This window comes from Plectrocnemia conspersa, unplaced genomic scaffold, assembly GCF_051122295.1.
Source record: "Plectrocnemia conspersa isolate PC_06_02 unplaced genomic scaffold, ASM5112229v1 ptg000007l, whole genome shotgun sequence".
NCBI lineage: Eukaryota > Metazoa > Arthropoda > Insecta > Trichoptera > Polycentropodidae > Plectrocnemia > Plectrocnemia conspersa.
In genome coordinates this window covers 11,367,612-11,385,133 of record NW_028277171.1, presented here as the reverse complement: position 1 = coordinate 11,385,133, position 17,522 = coordinate 11,367,612, and the positions used below count along the sequence as shown (strand labels likewise).

Sequence of the window (17,522 nt, the reverse complement as noted above, 5' to 3'; positions counted from 1 at the left end):
CGATAGTTTCGTCGACAAACGTCACGTCGACGATTGACCCGGTATTTCCGCGGACGAATGTGTATCGGCTTCCTGTGTTGGCTGCAATAAGGCGCATTTGCGCCGCCATCTCAGAGAGCAAGCTTCCTCTTCCGTCTGTCACCGCAGCTCCCCATTCTGGCGCCTTAGCGTTATAGTCGCCGGCCATTATTACGGGGAGTGTTGATTCTCTGACGCTCTCAGCGAGGGCGTTCAAGCCGCTGACGAATTCGTCTGTAGTGGAGTTGGGAGAGAAGTAACAGCTGTATATTCTACAGCCTTCCACCTCCACCCAGATCCATCCGGCTCCGCCAACTACCGGAACGTTTGTTACGCGCAGGTCGCTCGAAGCTGATATGGAAATAGCAGCTTTCGAGCCCGTATCGGAGTACCATCGGCTTACCGAATTGCGGTATTGCTCCGACACGATGACCACGTCTGCGCGTAACTCGCTGGACGTCTGATGCAGCAGGTCTTGCGCAGCCTGACTGCGGTTGAGGTTTATCTGCAGTAATTTAATCATTTTGCAGGTTTATTTAGACACCTCGCGCGTTCCGCTGCGTATTTAGAACATTGCCTACTGCCGCTTGTGTGCTCGACTAAAGTTTTTTGTCGACTCTGTCCAATGTTGTCGCTATCGGCGCACAGTAGGCACTTTGGCTTATTTTTGCAATCGACAATCTTGTGTCCTTCTTGGCCGCATCGCAGGTACAATTTGCTGCGATCGGGTGCCTTGCACTTTGCTGCAAAGTGCCCATAGCCCATGCACCGGTAGCAGCGTGATAGTTTTACGCACTCTCTGATGCGGCATCTCACAAGACCGATCTTAATGCGCCCATTTCTCAACAAGGCGTCGGTCTCTGGTGTGCACGGCAGTTTAATAGTGCACACCTGGATACCGCTGTGAGCTGGTCTTAGTCTAGCTTTTATCGATGTGTCGTCTGTGGAGGTCGTGATTTTTTCCTCGTGTAGCGCAATTATTACTTCCTTAATGGTTACACCTTCATAAAGATCTCTTATCTAACGTCGCGATTTCGTACGACTCGATGAATTTTGGCTAGTGGTCCAGCTGCTTCTGCTATGAGGTTTTGGAGTGCTTCTGTTTGGGCTTCTGTTCCCTTTCTGCCCATTTTAAACTGTAGTTCTCCATTCTGCGTCCTGCGTCTACGTCTAAACTTTTGCTTTTAGCAGCAGTGTGGACGCTTCGCAGTATTTCTGCGTAGGACGCAGCGCCGTCATTGTCGGCTCTTTTCAGCACGATTGTATTAGTCGGCATTTTTGGTCCTTTTTGGTACCTCTTCTTTGTCAGTATGATTTTGTCGGCTACATTGTTATCTTTTGACGATATTTTTCGCCCAGAATTTGGTACTTGTGTTAGTACGGGCGCAGTAGTAACCTTTTTGTTGATTTTAGCCACCTGTTTTTCTTTTAAAGGTAAAGCAGGTGGCTTGTTCTTTCTTCCTTTAGTTATTTTAATCCACTCTTTTGCTGGTTCAGCAGTTTTATTTTCGGCTGACTTTTTTATAGCTGCTTTTTGTTTTGTTTTGCAGAAGTCGCAAATTTTGGATTTGTTGTCTCGATTTCCTCAATGGTTTGAGTATATGAGTGGCAAAGCTTCTTTGTTTGTTTGCCACTCATCTCATCTATTGCCTTAGCCGTCTTGAGGAAGGCAAGCCGTATGGCTTTTATGCCCTCCTTAATAGGTTTGTGCGCATTTGCGTGCGCCTTTGTGAAATTTTCAACCTTGAGAATTTTATTCTCAAGGTCCTTCAGAGTAATTTTTAAATTTAAATTTTGTGAATTTTCTTCCATTTTTGTTCCCACGAGAAGCAAGGGAATAAAGTCCGTCCGACCAGAGCCCCGCTTGGCCGGATAAGCCTACTTGCTTGGGAGATTCGGCTGGTCCTACCAAGAGATCGTTTGCGACCACGCTGCTTAGAGTCCCCGTGGCCATGCATCCCCCTCGGCACGTTGCTTCACACCTTGGATTTGGACTAGGTTTTCTGTCAGGATTTGTTGACCAGTATTCCTTCATGGAATTTTTACCAACCAAACTGGTCAACATTATATGATAGTAGACGAAAATACACATTTCCGAAATATTTGTATATCCATTTTTGTAATTTAGAATTTTCACTCATTTATGCTTATTTGATTAGCATATTTATTTGTCTCCGTTACAATGTTATTCATGATTTCAACATTGAAAAAAAAGGGTAAAATAGTAAATTTCAGTATCCCTTTGATATGCAGACTGAATTCCAGATGATGAATTGCTGAATCCTAGTATCTGAGGAGAGAAATCATCATCTTCCCACTTTTGTTCCTCTTTGAGGACTTCGAGCGAGTGGGAGTTCAGCCTCCTCTTCCGAGTCTGTGTCCTCATCTGAGGAATTATTCAGATCGAGCACAAAGTCTTCTAAATCTTCCATCACATTTTCGTCTTCACTATCGATAAAAACTTTTCTTTTTGAACCGCTGCAGTAGCATGTTTATTGAATATTAAAGAGTTACATAGTGTTTATAAAAATAACGGATAGCGGGCGCACAACGCGCGCGAACCCATCGAAGACTGCCAGTAGAGAGAAATCTGTTACGCCAGTGTTACCCAAGTGCCCCCAAGTTTTGGCCATAACAAAAATTTATATATAAATAGGCCCCACTATAATGATTCGTATCGTCGGGATAAATAATAAATAAATCGATTTTACAAATATCAAATAAAAAAATCGAGTGAAATGGTCGCGGACACGTATGTACGGCGTATGTTTTTTTTTAAATGTACGAAGTAGCGAATTATGTGAATGTCGAACGATCGAAAGTTGAAGGCCGCCTGTAAATAGTGTGGCACTAGCAATAATCGCCACATGTTGGCGTTCACCTTATTTTAACTAGGGCTTATTTTCGGGGGAGGGCTTATATTCCAAAAACTCCTGAAAATCACGCTAGGGCTTATTTTCGGAAAAACACGGTAGTGGCCAATGATGAAAATTATGTTAACTCACAACGTCCAATATTAATTTTGAAAAGATTGAGCTTTCCAAGAAAAGCAATAATTATTTTTTTTACACCTTGAGTTTAAAATTTTTTCCTTGTAATTTTTTATTTTTCAAATATATCTGATAAATAAAATATATCACATTTTGCACCAACCATCTATTTCCCAAATTTTTTATTATTTGTGTTTTTCCAAATGATACTGGCAAAGTTGGTATAGCACATATAGCAATAACTTTATCACCTAAATTATGATAATCTATTAATTTATTATAGGTGATTTGCTATATTTGTTTTAAATATAGTTTTTATCAAAGAAAAGATAAATACAATTGACGTATTGTATAAGAGCTTTTTTGACTTTATGGGGGCGACCCCTCTTACACTTCTGTCCAAGTGGTAAGTTTTTGGCTTCATTTGGTACCTTCTCTTTACCCAAACGTATCAAAATACTAAAGCTATGTTTGCAGACATATTTTTTGAAAAGCATAGGACATTAGCATAAAGAAATAGTGATTATCATTGGATTCCACAGTTATCCAAATAAGACTACAATATTTAGTTTTATAATCATCAAAACTGGTCCAATTTAAATACAACTATTTGTACTGCATCTGCTTGTGACGATGTGATGATGGCACATAGGGCTAAATAAAGGGACATGGATTAAATAAAGCACAGTTCAGTAGATAAAAAAATACCCTTTTTGGCCATTTTTTAGTTTTTTGGACCAACGGATAATATGCAAGATACTGATCCGCCAGGTCTACCCTGTTCATGTAATTGTTGTAATCAACAATGCATCTGGGCTTTTGAATCGGCAAATTTGTCTTCTATGTTTCCGTTACGGCGATCAGATCATGATCCTGGGCTGAGACGGCAGAAAAACATTCCAAAGTTTTTGTGTTGAGACCCCTACATTTTGATAATAGCATAATAAGGGGTCTTGTCTCCGCACTCCATTATGTCGAAGGCGCAAAGGTTCGTCGAAATCTTCATTCATTAAATGCTACACCAGTTGGCCATATTTCCGACAGCATTAATGACTTAAAAAATTCCTCCGGTACAGTTAAGTGAAACGAGGCATAATCCCCTTTTGTTTTTTTTTTCGATTGAAATATCTGTACACACTAGAACAGTTCTTTAACATATTCTTCTACATCGGTCGTCGATGTACCAGGATGTAAATAAAATAAGTGAATATGTTTTTTCTTTTTTATTGCCTTTAATCTTGGGTTTGTTGACACTCCTGACCCACGAATAATAAGTCTTGGTCCTGAGCGATGAGCTAGTGGAGGAGTCAACTTAGGACCTGTAGCTAGTGTCTCAACTGATCAGTCTATTTTCCCTGTCTACCATTTCGCTTTTATGTACGGTCGAAATCATACGCACATCTCTTTTATTTGTACTAGGACTTCTCTTCTTCTTTTATGTTTTGTCTCTAAAACTTCCAAGTTTAAATTTTTATGTCTTCCGGGACACCTAGATTTTTTCGTATAGTTCCACATATTCTGGTTTTTCTAGCGAATAAATTTTCAGCTAGTTGCACACTTTTATAAAAGTTATCTGCATATATGTGATACCATTTATCTAAATAATTTTCACAAACATTCTTAACTGTCGTTGCCAGGTTTGTTTCAGTATATAATTTGAAATTACATATATATCCGGTCTTTGATTCGCACAACATCCGATTCAAAATGCCATATTTTATTGTTGCGTGTAGGGATACGCGTGCTGGTTAGTTCTTAGGTCAATCCAAAAACACGTCTGCTTGTGTAACAGTTTTATTGAGCTCGGCGTGGTCCGACCGCTTTGTAACGACGATCGGAGCCGACTAACGTCAAAATTGGGTGCTTTCCCGAACGCCGTATGACGGCGTTCGCGAACGCGTACAAACGGCGAAACGGGCGTCAACATACCCCCCACCATGAAACATTAGTTTGATAATGACGGGCACATCAGCGGGCCTTACAAGTGTTTGTCCTCACATTACAAACTCTGTGAGGACGCGATGTTTGAAATAATACTAACACAGAATTACAATAAACATGACAATAAATAAAATTACAATAAACATGAAGAAAGAAAAGGAATGTTAGTAGTACTGTATAAGGTTGTAAAGATTAATGTTAGTAACACATACACATATACAATTGGGTTGTTTGTACTATATTATTACTAATACTAACTACAAGCCTTCACTCATTTTTTGACAATTATTTAAATGTAAATTAAAACAGACATGAAATATTATAGTTAAATGTTTGATTCTTAGCTAAATTTTAATTATTTTGGTTTGCTACTTGGCTAAATTATAAACTTGGTTTGCCACATGGCTAAATTATAAATTTGGTTTGCCACATGGCTAAATTATAAATTTAATACATATAGGAAACATGATACACATTTCAATTATTAATAAACAAAACACAAAATATAAAACAACTTGCACTGCATTAGCATTTATTTGGCACAGCACACACTTTTGTTATTGGCCTTTTTATAGTGCCATTCTTTGTTTTAATCGTCACTACTCGAATTGGTTCCATCGGAACTTGGATGAATCATCTCGACGATACTGATCACCCGTAGCAAGGATACAGGTAATCTTCCTTGACGACGCTTTCAGCAGCTTTGTGAATCCGACTGCAGCCGTACTTTCCATCCTTGTAGCTTTGACGGGTGCTCAGTAGACACCAGGTCCAGAATTCCTGCACCAGATCTTGCATTTGCTGGTACATCTGCGTCCCCCTGTAGGCCGTAGCGTCCTGCTGTGGAAGAACTGTTGAGGTGTGCCGATCAGGAGGAGGCCAAGGATCAGGTTTTCGGGAAACCGTTTGTTTGTGAGCAAGGAAACAATCTTCTTCGATTGTCGGCACATGATTTGTAACACTATTGGTCTGCCTGTCCGTTATCGATACCAACTTGAATGAATGCGATAATGCATGGGGGCTCGAATGATGTATTTGAGGTTTTGCTTCCTCAAGCTGGCGGACATTTTTGTGCGAAAGGAAACAATCTTCTTCGATTGTCTGCACATGACTTGTCACAGTATCAGTCTGCCTGTGCGGTGCCGACTTGAATGAATGCAACGACGCAGAGGGGTGCGAATGAAGTACTTGAGGCCTTGTTTTCTCAAGCTGACTGACATCTTTGTGCACAAGGAAACAATCTTCTTCGATTGTATGCACATGATTTGTTACACTATTGGTATGCCTGTGCGTTACCGATACCAACTTGAATGAATGCGATAATGCATGGGGGCTCGAATGATGTATTTGAGGTTTTGCTTCCTCAAGCTGGCGGACATTTTTGTGCGAAAGGAAACAATCTTCTTCGATTGTCTGCACATGACTTGTCACAGTATCAGTCTGCCTGTGCGGTGCCGACTTGAATGAACGCAACGACGCAGAGGGGTGCGAATGAAGTACTTGAGGCCTTGTTTTCTCAAGCTGACTGACATCTTTGTGCACAAGGAAACAATCTTCTTCGATTGTCTGCACATGACTTGTCACAGTATCAGTTTGCCTGTGCGGTGCCGACTTGAATGAATGCAACGACGCAGAAGGGTGCGAATGAAGTACTTGAGGCCTTGTTTTGTCATTTTTAGCAAAATACGAACATTTTATTTTATTATTTTCATTTTTTAATGAAAATTGTATTAACCGTACTACTGTCAAAAATATCGTAGAAAAAGCTATCTCTGTTGTGAATTATAATGTACTCAAACGAATACTTTTTATGTTTTTGATTCAAACCATTTTATTCCAACTCTGACAAATATTATGGTACTATTTATTGAAAATATTGTATCGTTTTGTGAGTATATTTTTCCATTGATTGTTCAAACTGTTTATTCGCAAAATGAATTCATTCAATGCAAACATAAACTGTGCTTATATTTTATCCATGCCATTTTTATTTTGAGTGAAAATTTCAGATTCTACAGTTACTGTAGTGTATACTTATAGAAGTATTTTTAAGGGTATCCTAATACCAAAAATGTTTTTTTTGGCAATAAAATATCCATGTATAAATATGTATTTATGTTAAAATATTCGTTTTTAAACAACAAATATGATATATGTTTCATTGGCCAAACCGAAAGTGACTGATTGTGTTTATGATTAGAGATTTGTAAATATGCAATTATTATTGAATGTTTATTTTTATGCAGATATAAATTTAAAATGAAATGTTTTTACTGTGTCGAAAATTGGTTTTTCATTGTACATAAAATATGTTTTATAAACACGTCTCGAAATTATTGCTATCGAGCATTATTGTAGATTTTCACACACAAGTTGTTTTATATTATTATGAAATGTTTCATGCAAATCATGTTATAAAATTATAAAACGGCAATGATAGATAAAAAATAAATTTAGAGGATATGCTAAATGTTAGAATTCAATAAATGATATCAAAAATTTCCACTAAATTGCTCATTTCTGTCTTTTCATTTTGTATAATCGAACAAACTGTAATTTAACAAAGTGTAAAAATGTATTATATTGTTAATTTTTTGGTATGAAATAAATGTATTTTTTTATTATTGATGGATATTTGTTTTTATAGATATATATATAGTAAGTTTTTAAAGAACGACAAATAGTTCATCGACACCGATTTCTGAAAATACGTTAAAATTATTCAGGTCAAAGAATTGAAATCATAACATAGTCTTTCCCATAAAGAATATATTTTAACACATCTTTTCATAATACATATTTAACGTAACATTTAACACATTTTTCACAAATAATATATGTATATACTTAAAGTCAATTTATTAACACATACGATGAGAGAATACGACGATATTAATATGCAACAGTATAATCAGTCGATAAATTTTATAACCTTACAAAAAATAATGCTTCTTTTAATAAGCTGTTTATATTTATAACAAAAAAATATATCACATACAAAATTAACTGTTATACTATTTTAATTACAAATAAATTCATTATAAAATTATTACATTTTAAATACAAATGTTGTATCGAAAAAGTCGAGTAACTCGAAAAAATCATTTCGTTCCTGCGAATGAACTTGAATATTGAAAGTGAAAACAACCTTTACGTATATTATTAAATTATATACATTATTTTTTAATACAATCTTCACAGAAGATACATCTGTCGATAAGACTCGCAACAACAATTGGATATTTCATCAGAGAAGCACTAGCGAGTTGTCACTCTCCCAAATCTGATGTCGACATTAAAAATAATCACGCATAAATTATACAGTGTTCAAAGTCGGAGAGAAATTCATTTAAATAAAAACATAGAATCAAGTAGAGTTTCAAATAATTTAAATTTGAATAACAACGATTCGAAAAAAAAGTTAAGCATAAAAGCAATATTGTTACACGTTTTGTGGAATTGTGGAATTGAAACGACCGTCACGTTTGAACTAACGAAACAAAAGTATTTTAAAGAGTACGTCACGCTTGCAGCAGAAACTCTTTGAGGCTCTTGGGCAGCGGCAGGCGCTCGACGGCTCGAATCTCGATGTACTGGAGGATGGCGTCGCGGCAGGCGTTCTGCAGCGACTTGACGCCGTAGAGCTGCACGATCTTGACCTGCTTGGTGGTGCCGTAGACGTCGACGACGGCGCGCAGGGGGCCGCGCTTGTAAGGAATGTCCCTGGCGCAGGGACCCTGGTCCTCGCCGTTGATGACGAAATGCATCTCGGCGAGCTGGTCGTCGCCGTCGTCGAGCGGCAGAAAGAAGACGCCGATGCGACTGCCGGCCTCGGTGGGCAGGATGTCTCTGGCGAGCGCCGGGGGGCGCAGCACTAGGCGAGAGACGCGGCCGCGAGGCGTGCGCAGGCACTCGTCGGCCTTGTCGCGATCGGCGCGCTCGCCCAGAAGCTCTAGAACGACGCCGTTCTGAGTCTTGGAGATGGGGAAGACCCAGGAAGCTCCCAGACTGGCCAAGTCGGGCAGCGCGTACTGTGGCAGCGCTCGACCCGCGGCCGTCGCGGGATCCAGCAGCGTCAGCCCCAGCCGCATGTAGCCCGACCAGCCGCGCTCGTTCTGCTCGATCTCCACCAGGAAGATCTCGCCTGGCTCCAGCGGTCGCTCGCTGAAGGCCAGCGCGTTCGCGAAAGACGCCTTTCGGTACGCGACAGTGTTGTTGTCGCGCAGCACGATGTTGGAGCCGTGCAGCGGGTGGAACCGCGACACCATCGCACCATCGCCCGCGAGCCCGACTCTGCGTGACACTTGATCCGTTTCTTCTTTTTCTTTTTCTTTTCGCTTTTCGGTCCAAACGACCTTCGATTATTTGCCTTTTCAGAATAAAAATATTGGACAATCGTGTCAATAATTCTTTTATTTTACAAATAAACAGAACTAAATGTATGTTTCTCACAAATTCCAAGAGAAATTCTTTACGCTTCGCCTGATATGAAATAACGGAAAGACAAATAAATAAAATTATTTTAGGTCATTATATTTATCTACAGTGGCAACATTAGTGAACTGTCATCGGGTGAGTTGGTCGGCGGAAAGCTGTCGGCTTATTTTATATGACCTTCGTTCTTTGGTAAACGCATGAATTTAGACAAGGAATCATCAGCGTTACTTCATATAACCATGTATCGTCGCTTTTTCTCTGCGTCATTCGCCTTCTTTGTATATTTTCATATTTAAAGGTAACAAACGTATATTTTAGAACCGAAACTTGAGGCTCGATATATTTAGACATGTCAAAAATCAGTACTAGCAAACCTATTGCGCAACGAGATGTCTCAAATCTAATTTTAAACGTCAAACGGTCTTATTTAATAATTAAAAAAGTAAAAGTCAAGATGTATTTGGTGACGGTAAATTTTTACGAACCAAAATATCGAAAATGAAAAATAAAGTTAGCCAAAAATCTTCAAAATTTAAATTAATTATATGATTTTTTAAATTTTTTACTTTTCTTCAAATAAAATCTACAAAATATTTCCAATGAGAATATTTAGGTATTGCTAATCTTATACGAATTTTAACTAATCGAGCCTATTTAGTTTCTTCCTGTACATATACACAGTAAGTATATTTAATATATTTTTCAATTTATTTTCAGAGTGTTTTTACACCGATTATGGAGATCTAATCGCTTCAAGTCACCCCGAAGGGGTGTAACTTGAACAAAAAATTTCTTATATAACTTAGTTCAATTTAATATCTTACATTTTTATATTTATTTTTGAACATAACATATCAAAAATGAGTCAATCGAAGGTTTTACAACAGTACGAGTGTACGAAAAATTGTCGTTCTCGGCAGCACGGCAGTCTACTCACAGCCGCTGTCACGAGACGATCCGTTAGCGATGCAGCTCTTGCCAGTTTTCTACGATGCGCATGTCTCAATTTTCTGCGCGTGTTCGATCATCAGGTAAATAATAACAGGCCAAAATATTTATACTTTATATTGTATTATAATTCGTATTCGAATATATTTTCTTTCAGGGTCGTAGCGTGATTCACATGGTATCTTCACGCGGCAGGTGCTCTCTTTTAGAATGGCTCATAAAACATTTACCCGCAAATCAGCAAGGTCCCGCTTTAATCGACTCCAGAGATTCCGAGTCTGGATACACTGCGCTACACAGAAGCATATTTTACGGTCAGATACATACAGCAATAGCATTGATTAAACTCGGTCGGTAAAGATTTCATTCAGACGTGTCCATGTAAAAATTTCACACTTGTATAAACATGCAGTATATTTCAGGTATTAATATTTCAACCTTGGATAATGAGAGTTTGACCGCCATCGATCTCGCCTTAATAGACAGGCACCCGCGTTTTATGCTATCAAAATCGTTTCCATGCGAAGTATATTGCTGGGGAAACAACGCAAATTACACATTGGGAAATAGCTCACAAAATCAAAAATCTTACCCGGAGTTGCTTGCATTGTTTACCAAGCAAAAGATTCATATAAAAAAGGTATTCACCTTCAAACGGATAGCAAACCCAGAGTAATTATGTATTTTTATTTTATATGCGTTTTAGGTGTGCTTGGGCAAGTTTCATAGTATATTTGTCAGTTCTTGTGGAGGCGTTTGGTCATGCGGACATGGAGAAGGAGGCCGATTAGGTATTGCCACAAGAGACACGAGAGTTAAACCCACGCAAATTTCGTTATCGGAGCCCTGCATTGATGCAGCAGTGGGAAGAGATCATACTTTGCTGTTGCTCAAATCTGGCACTGTAATTTTTTTTTTTTTTATATATATATATAAAATCATCTTTGTATCCTACTACACTATAGGTGATGTTTGTGGAATTACTATGAATTGTTTTGCTGGATATAAATTCCTCGGCAGCGTAATAGGGTTACTAAACTTTATTGTGAACTTCAAAGATTCATAGAATTTAACACATTGAATACCGTGTGCACAAATTTGTGCATTTCAGAAACTTTGCGTTGTATCTGTGTGCACAAAATAAATGCATATTTACCACTACGAATTTATTTCGCCCTCTAGTCACAGATGTTACTAATATATTAATTAAAATAATTTTAAAAAATCGATATCTAAAATTCCATGGCTCAAGACTTGGGTAAAAAAAATTTTTTAAAGTCAGAGTTATATCCCACATCGTTTCATGTTAGTGAATATATCAATTATATTATCTATTACCATCAAATTTTGAATCGCCTACCAATAAAATAAAAATGTCTTTAATTATTTTATATATGTGGTGATATTCACGCAGTACCTAACCGTGCAACATTGACATTTTGTTCAATATTTGCACAACATAACAGACAAACATATTTTTTTCAACTATTAACATATAAAATGAAAAACACACTCACCTCTAACTATACACACTCGATCACCTAATGTTTTTGAATAGTAACACAAATTAATTAAAAGTTGGATTTATTATTATTTAAACACACTAAATAATACATTTACATACTCATTAAATTATTATTTATACATATTATATTTTTAACAATAACTTTTATTTTGTTGTGTGGTAAGCTTGAAAACATTTACCAACATAAAGTAAAATTTCTTACGATCTACACATAAGCACACTTGCTTCACCTAGGCAATTACACCTTACTAATTTATTATTTTTCAATGTGTCATCCTTATTTATTTTCAGTCCCCAATTTCAACTTTTCAAGATTATATACTACCTGATTTCAGATTTTGTCATGCGGCTTAAACAATTTTCATCAATTAGGATTGGGACAAGTTCCTCCACCGCCTCATCAACTCTCTCCTCGACCCATAAAGCTCACTTCCATAAACGGTGTTTACGCTGGACGCTATCATTCCGTCGCTTATAACACTAGAGCGATATATACCTGGGGTTTGAACGGTGGTCAGTTGGGACACGCAAAAGAGGAAGGAAAATTTATTACAACTCCTAAAAAAGTATTTATTGTATAACTAACACATTATAATTCAAATTTATGTGATAATGTAATTTTCAATTTTAAGGTTTTAGGAATGGGTAGCGGTAAAGAAGCCGGTGCAATCACGCTCGTAGCGGTGAGCGATGGAGCCATAGTGTCCATGACACTTGTAGGCGATACTTACATTAACTATCAATATCAATGCAAAAAAATAGTATCCAGGTTATTATAATATTTTTACCGTTTGAATTTATTCAGGGCTTTAAACTAGAACTGAACTGGAAAAAAATAATATTATAGTCGGAACGAAAACCGGAGCTGAACCAAAAAAATATCGGTTTAATTCGGTTTGATGATTCTAAATTATGGTAGAAAATTATTTTTTAATATAAATAAAAACATTAAAAAATAACTAATCACTCGGAGCTGATTCGAAAAAAACATTTTTTTCGGGAACTCTAACAAATGAATTGAATTACACCGGGAAAAAAACGAAAAAAATAACGGTTCGAAGCCCTGAATTTAACAATAGAATGAAGAACAATATATATATATATATATATATATATATATATATATATATATATATATATATATATATATATATATATATATATATATATATATATATATATATATATATATATATATATATATATATATATATATATATATATATATATATATATATATATATATATATATATATATATATATATATATATATATATATATATATATATATATATATATATATATATATATATATATATATATATATATATATATATATATATATATATATATATATATATATATATATATATATATATATATATATATATTTTAATATTTATCCACGTTTTTATTTATCTTAAATTACAACAAACCTTTCACGAGATTCACTAGATAACTAATCCTAAATATACTCTATATTGTTTATAGACTAAAAGGTATAAAAAGCATTCGCATTATCGGCGGCGAAATTTGTGGAGGCGATAAACTAACTGATCAACAAAAAGTCGTGTCAGTTTTGATGTTGAACTCTGAAGGAAACTTATACTTATGGCAAGACAATACCAACGAACTCGTAAGGTAAAGTCGTGGATTATTAATGATGTGTGTTTATTTTGAATCATTCTGAAATTTTATAGGTGTATATTAAATCCAAACCGGTTCATATTCGTCGCTACTATTGCGTTAACGAGAGAATTTGTTATGATCACGACTAAGCGCGGTGAAGCGTTTCAAGGGAAAATTATGCCGAGAAAACCTGCTGTTAAGAAAGCCAATTCACCAGACGAACCTCAGTCGCCCAAAGAAAAAAACAGTTTTAATAAAGCTTTCTATCAATTTCTAGACATGGACGATTGTCATGTCCTCAAATTAAAAAAAATACCAAATGTACACCGAGCTGTGGAAATATTTTCTGATTTGAAAGCAAATAACTTTGCCGTATTGCAGGTAATTTTAGTAGATGTAATCATGCTATTCAAAGCTACATTATCTACAAATTTCAGGTCATTCCTAATGTCAGTCTTTTGGACATACCGCAAATTTCTTCTTCTCAAATGAAAGATGATCTAATTGCTTTATTAAACGAAGCTTCCGATATGGATTTTCTTCATGACGTTATCATAAAAGTAATTATCAATTAATAAAAACATCTTGACGCTTAAAAATAATAAGATTTTTTTTAGGTTGATAATCGAACGTTTCCAGCTCATCAGTATATCATCTCGTTTGGAAGTGATTATTTTAGTAAAATTTGTCATGACCACAAAGCTCAAATCTCCGACAATACAGAGACACTTGTTATAACTTTAGACGAGATTCATCCGATTATGCTGAATCAAATATTGATGTATCTTTATACAGGATCTTGCGATTTGATGATTCCTGGGCCGTGTGCAATCAAGATTGAAGGGGATTCTAAGTACACAAAAGCATTACTTAATGATGAAGAAGACATTGTAGATGAAAATCTGTCAGGTTTGTGTTTATATAATATAATGATTTTAAGTAATATATGTTTTTAATTTTCATATTATTTTTTAGCATATGAAGTCAACAAAAAGAGGAATACAAAAAACAAAAAAAGTGAAGAAAAAATTAAAAATACAGGAAAAAAATCTTCACATTGTGATCCAGTTCGTCTACTTCAAGCCACCGCAAAAAAATTAAATATAGTTTCACTATATAAATTATTAGCTAAATATGCGTAAGTATTACATGTTATTTTTTAGTTGTTCAACACAGATTTAATAGATTTTTTATATTTAAAAAATATTTATTTGCATCTCAAACAAACGTGATCAAATAGTTAGTTAGGGAGAGAGAGGTGAATAGCTCCACGCGAAGCGATTAATTAAATAAAATATAATGGTGGTAATAAAATGTGACATTAGAATGTGATAAACGCCACTTGCATAACCCTCATTTTTTTATTATGATAACGTATATTTATTTGTGTTTCTTTTTGTCATAACTGAACATATTGATTTTCTTCAACATTTCCATTTGTTTCATCTGACCTCTGCAAATTTATGTTTTCAAACTTAAAATCTACATTGAAATCTACAAATAAAAACCTATTCGGAAAGTGAAAATCCATTATGATCCTCACTTTTTAAACAATACGTATAAAAATTAAATCATATTTTATTTTTTAATTATGTGTTTATCATTCAGTTGTAGCAATGGATGTGTTATTATCAGAAAAGAGGATTGCAAAGTCGATCAAATAAAATATGGCTTTGATCGAAATATGCTCTCAGATTTTTGGGATACGAACATTAAATGTTCAGATGGTTCCATTATAAAGGCTCATAAGTGTATCTTAGCAGCCAGACTCGAATACTTCAATGGAATGTTTTGTCATACTTGGGCAGAAGTAAGTTTTGACTGATGAAAACATACTGTATTATATAAATAAGTTCTGAATTATATTTTTAATCTGTATTCATTTTTAGAACACGAAATATTCGTCTATATCTTTACCGATCAGCTCAAAAATGCTAAACCCTATAATAAATTTTCTATACACGGATGAGTGTCCGGAGTTGAAAGAATGGGGCGATTTTGATTTTCTTGGAAACATGATCGTGATAAGTGATCAATTGTTCATAACGCGTATGCGTGAAATGTGCGAAGTCGCTCTATCTGAAATGTTGACATTGAAGAACATAAGTGACATATTGATGATTTCCGATACATATAATTGTTCGCAACTTAAAAATTGTTGCTTAGAATTCATATCGTTGAATTTACCAACACTCTTAGAAACGAAAACTCTCGAATGTTTACCATCTAAAATATTAGAAGATGTCACTGCATATTACTGTGAGTTCAACCCTAAGATGAGTCACCGAGTCATAACGCCGTTCTCCGAATCGATAAATGACAATGTAATCGAAGACATTTCAGCAACCTTCCCGACAAATTTGGAAGAAGCTATCAACGAAGACGTTTTGAAAGATATTAAAAAAGAGTTTACTTCGATTGTAAGGAAAAAGGGTAAAACCCGCAAAAGCAGTCAATCGGAAAGTGAAAAAGTCGGAGAAGAAAAAGAATCAAACGATTTACATACGGAAGAAAATCCTTTTGTACTCAATGACGTCGTTCAAAATGTTCAGATTGAAACGGCAACTAACGGATGGACAAAGGTGATCAGTAACAACTCAAAGCAACAAAAGATTGTTCAGGCGCGCCTTAAAGCAGTCATATCTGCTAAAGATAATGTCGATTTGCTCAGCTCAACAGCTGAATCGTATACGAAGCTACTTGGAAGTAATGCGAAAAGTTTGCCTATAAATATTAATACTAGGGAAAGTCCGGTCCGAAGCCATACCAGAGGTTCACCATATCAAAGTTCGTCTTTTGATTGCACTTTAAATTCTTCGTTTGACGATTCATATGAAGATCTAGCCGACAGTTCGATAAATGTACCATTTTCGCAAATAAAACTATCTCAAAAGATATCACAAAAACAACGTAAAAGACTTATGTCAGAATCTAAAGAAACTACTGTTAAGGAGAAAAGTAGCCAAGTCGAAGTCGAAGTTGAAGTTTCACCGCCGCAAAAGAATCCTTGGAAAAAAATTGAAGCAATGCCAACGGTGATGCGAGTCAATCGTGTCAATAACTTTAGCGATATTTTGGAAGATCAACGCAAGCAGAGAGAAAATTTAACTAAACTAATGACAAAATCGTTGTTGTTGACACAGGTTTGTTCCAAATAAATTTCACTGTTTTTGTCAAATATTTTATAATATTTTTAATTTTAGATGGAAGATAAAGCGATCGAGGAACTGACCAAGCTTTACTTATCGATGGGCGAAGAAAGTGAGAGAATTACGGTGAAACGTGTGACTTGCACTCAAATTGCAACCCCTCAATGGCTATACAAGTCTTTTAACAATAATTCTGTTACTTAATTAGAGATACTATTAAATTCAGACGTTTCACTGTTTTATTATTTTACAGCATATAATACTAAAAATTATAATAATGTGTATAGGTACAAATTTTATTTAGAATAATTATGTTTTGAGATTTACCATATATTTTTATATTGAAATGTTAAATTATAATTTGATGCTTAGTGAAAAGGGATTCGAATTATTATCAATGTTCTTTGACTAAGAAATAAACATTAATAATGACTTTGTATATATTTTAATATTTAAAATTATGTTGTTTTTATATTGAATTTTTGACATACGTATATTAAATGTTGTGTAATTTTATTAAAGGTTGCCATTTTTTATTTTATTTCAACTATTGTTTATGTTATATTTAAATGACAAAATATTTTTTATTATATTATATAACAACACAGCTTTTCTTAAATTTAAAATCCAATCCAGAGTAAAATTATAGTCACTTAACCATTGGTGTTATAAATTTTTTTTATTATAAAAAAACAAGTACATAATGGTTAATAAAAATAAAAATGTATCAGTTACTGCAAAATCTTGTCTCATAGAAAGATTTTTCCTTAGCTCTCATGCAATATCAGATAATTCTCGTGTCCCGTGAGTTACACTCGCTGGTTAATCGCAAGCCGATTGTCACTGTCAAGTCTTCAAGAATACTACAATTAAGCATATTTGGT

At 35.3% G+C, this 17,522-nt stretch overlaps 2 protein-coding genes across 3 annotated transcripts; one reads left to right on the top strand and one right to left on the bottom strand.

The window, feature by feature from the left end:
• Positions 1-7,703: 7,703 nt before the first annotated feature.
• Positions 7,704-9,448, bottom strand: LOC148233923 (neuralized-like protein 2). Its single transcript, XM_088188976.1, has one exon. It carries the CDS (start codon positions 9,215-9,217, stop codon positions 8,471-8,473), a length of 747 nt encoding a protein of 248 aa, XP_088045102.1. The 5' UTR covers positions 9,218-9,448; the 3' UTR covers positions 7,704-8,470.
• A 57-nt stretch (positions 9,449-9,505) lies between these two features.
• On the top strand, positions 9,506-17,159 carry LOC148233922 (inhibitor of Bruton tyrosine kinase). 2 transcript variants are annotated; one of them, XR_015810281.1, is made up of 15 exons: positions 9,506-9,684; positions 10,104-10,417; positions 10,492-10,684; positions 10,757-10,974; positions 11,041-11,238; positions 12,195-12,425; positions 12,492-12,628; positions 13,352-13,501; positions 13,561-13,870; positions 13,927-14,049; positions 14,096-14,398; positions 14,465-14,627; positions 15,098-15,299; positions 15,379-16,632; positions 16,693-17,159. XR_015810281.1 is itself a non-coding variant. In XM_088188974.1 (15 exons), exons 2-15 carry the CDS (start codon positions 10,247-10,249, stop codon positions 16,840-16,842), a joined length of 3,792 nt encoding a protein of 1,263 aa, XP_088045100.1. In that variant the 5' UTR covers positions 9,506-9,684; positions 10,104-10,246; the 3' UTR covers positions 16,843-17,159. The 2 variants fall into 2 exon arrangements, 1 of the variants encoding a protein (XP_088045100.1); XM_088188974.1 differs by having other exon boundaries at positions 14,107-14,398.
• The last annotated feature ends 363 nt before the right edge of the window (positions 17,160-17,522 follow it).

Excerpts from the sequence above, each read along its gene's own strand:
- LOC148233923 (XM_088188976.1), bottom strand. The coding sequence starts at position 9,217 with ATGGTGTCGCGGTTCCACCCGCTGCACGGCTCCAACATCGTGCTGCGC.
- LOC148233922 (XM_088188974.1), top strand. The coding sequence starts at position 10,247 with ATGAGTCAATCGAAGGTTTTACAACAGTACGAGTGTACGAAAAATTGT. Across the intron at positions 14,399-14,464 it reads TGTAGATGAAAATCTGTCAG|CATATGAAGTCAACAAAAAG; the intron begins GTTTGTGTTTAT and ends ATTATTTTTTAG. Across the intron at positions 16,633-16,692 it reads AATCGTTGTTGTTGACACAG|ATGGAAGATAAAGCGATCGA; the intron begins GTTTGTTCCAAA and ends TTTTAATTTTAG.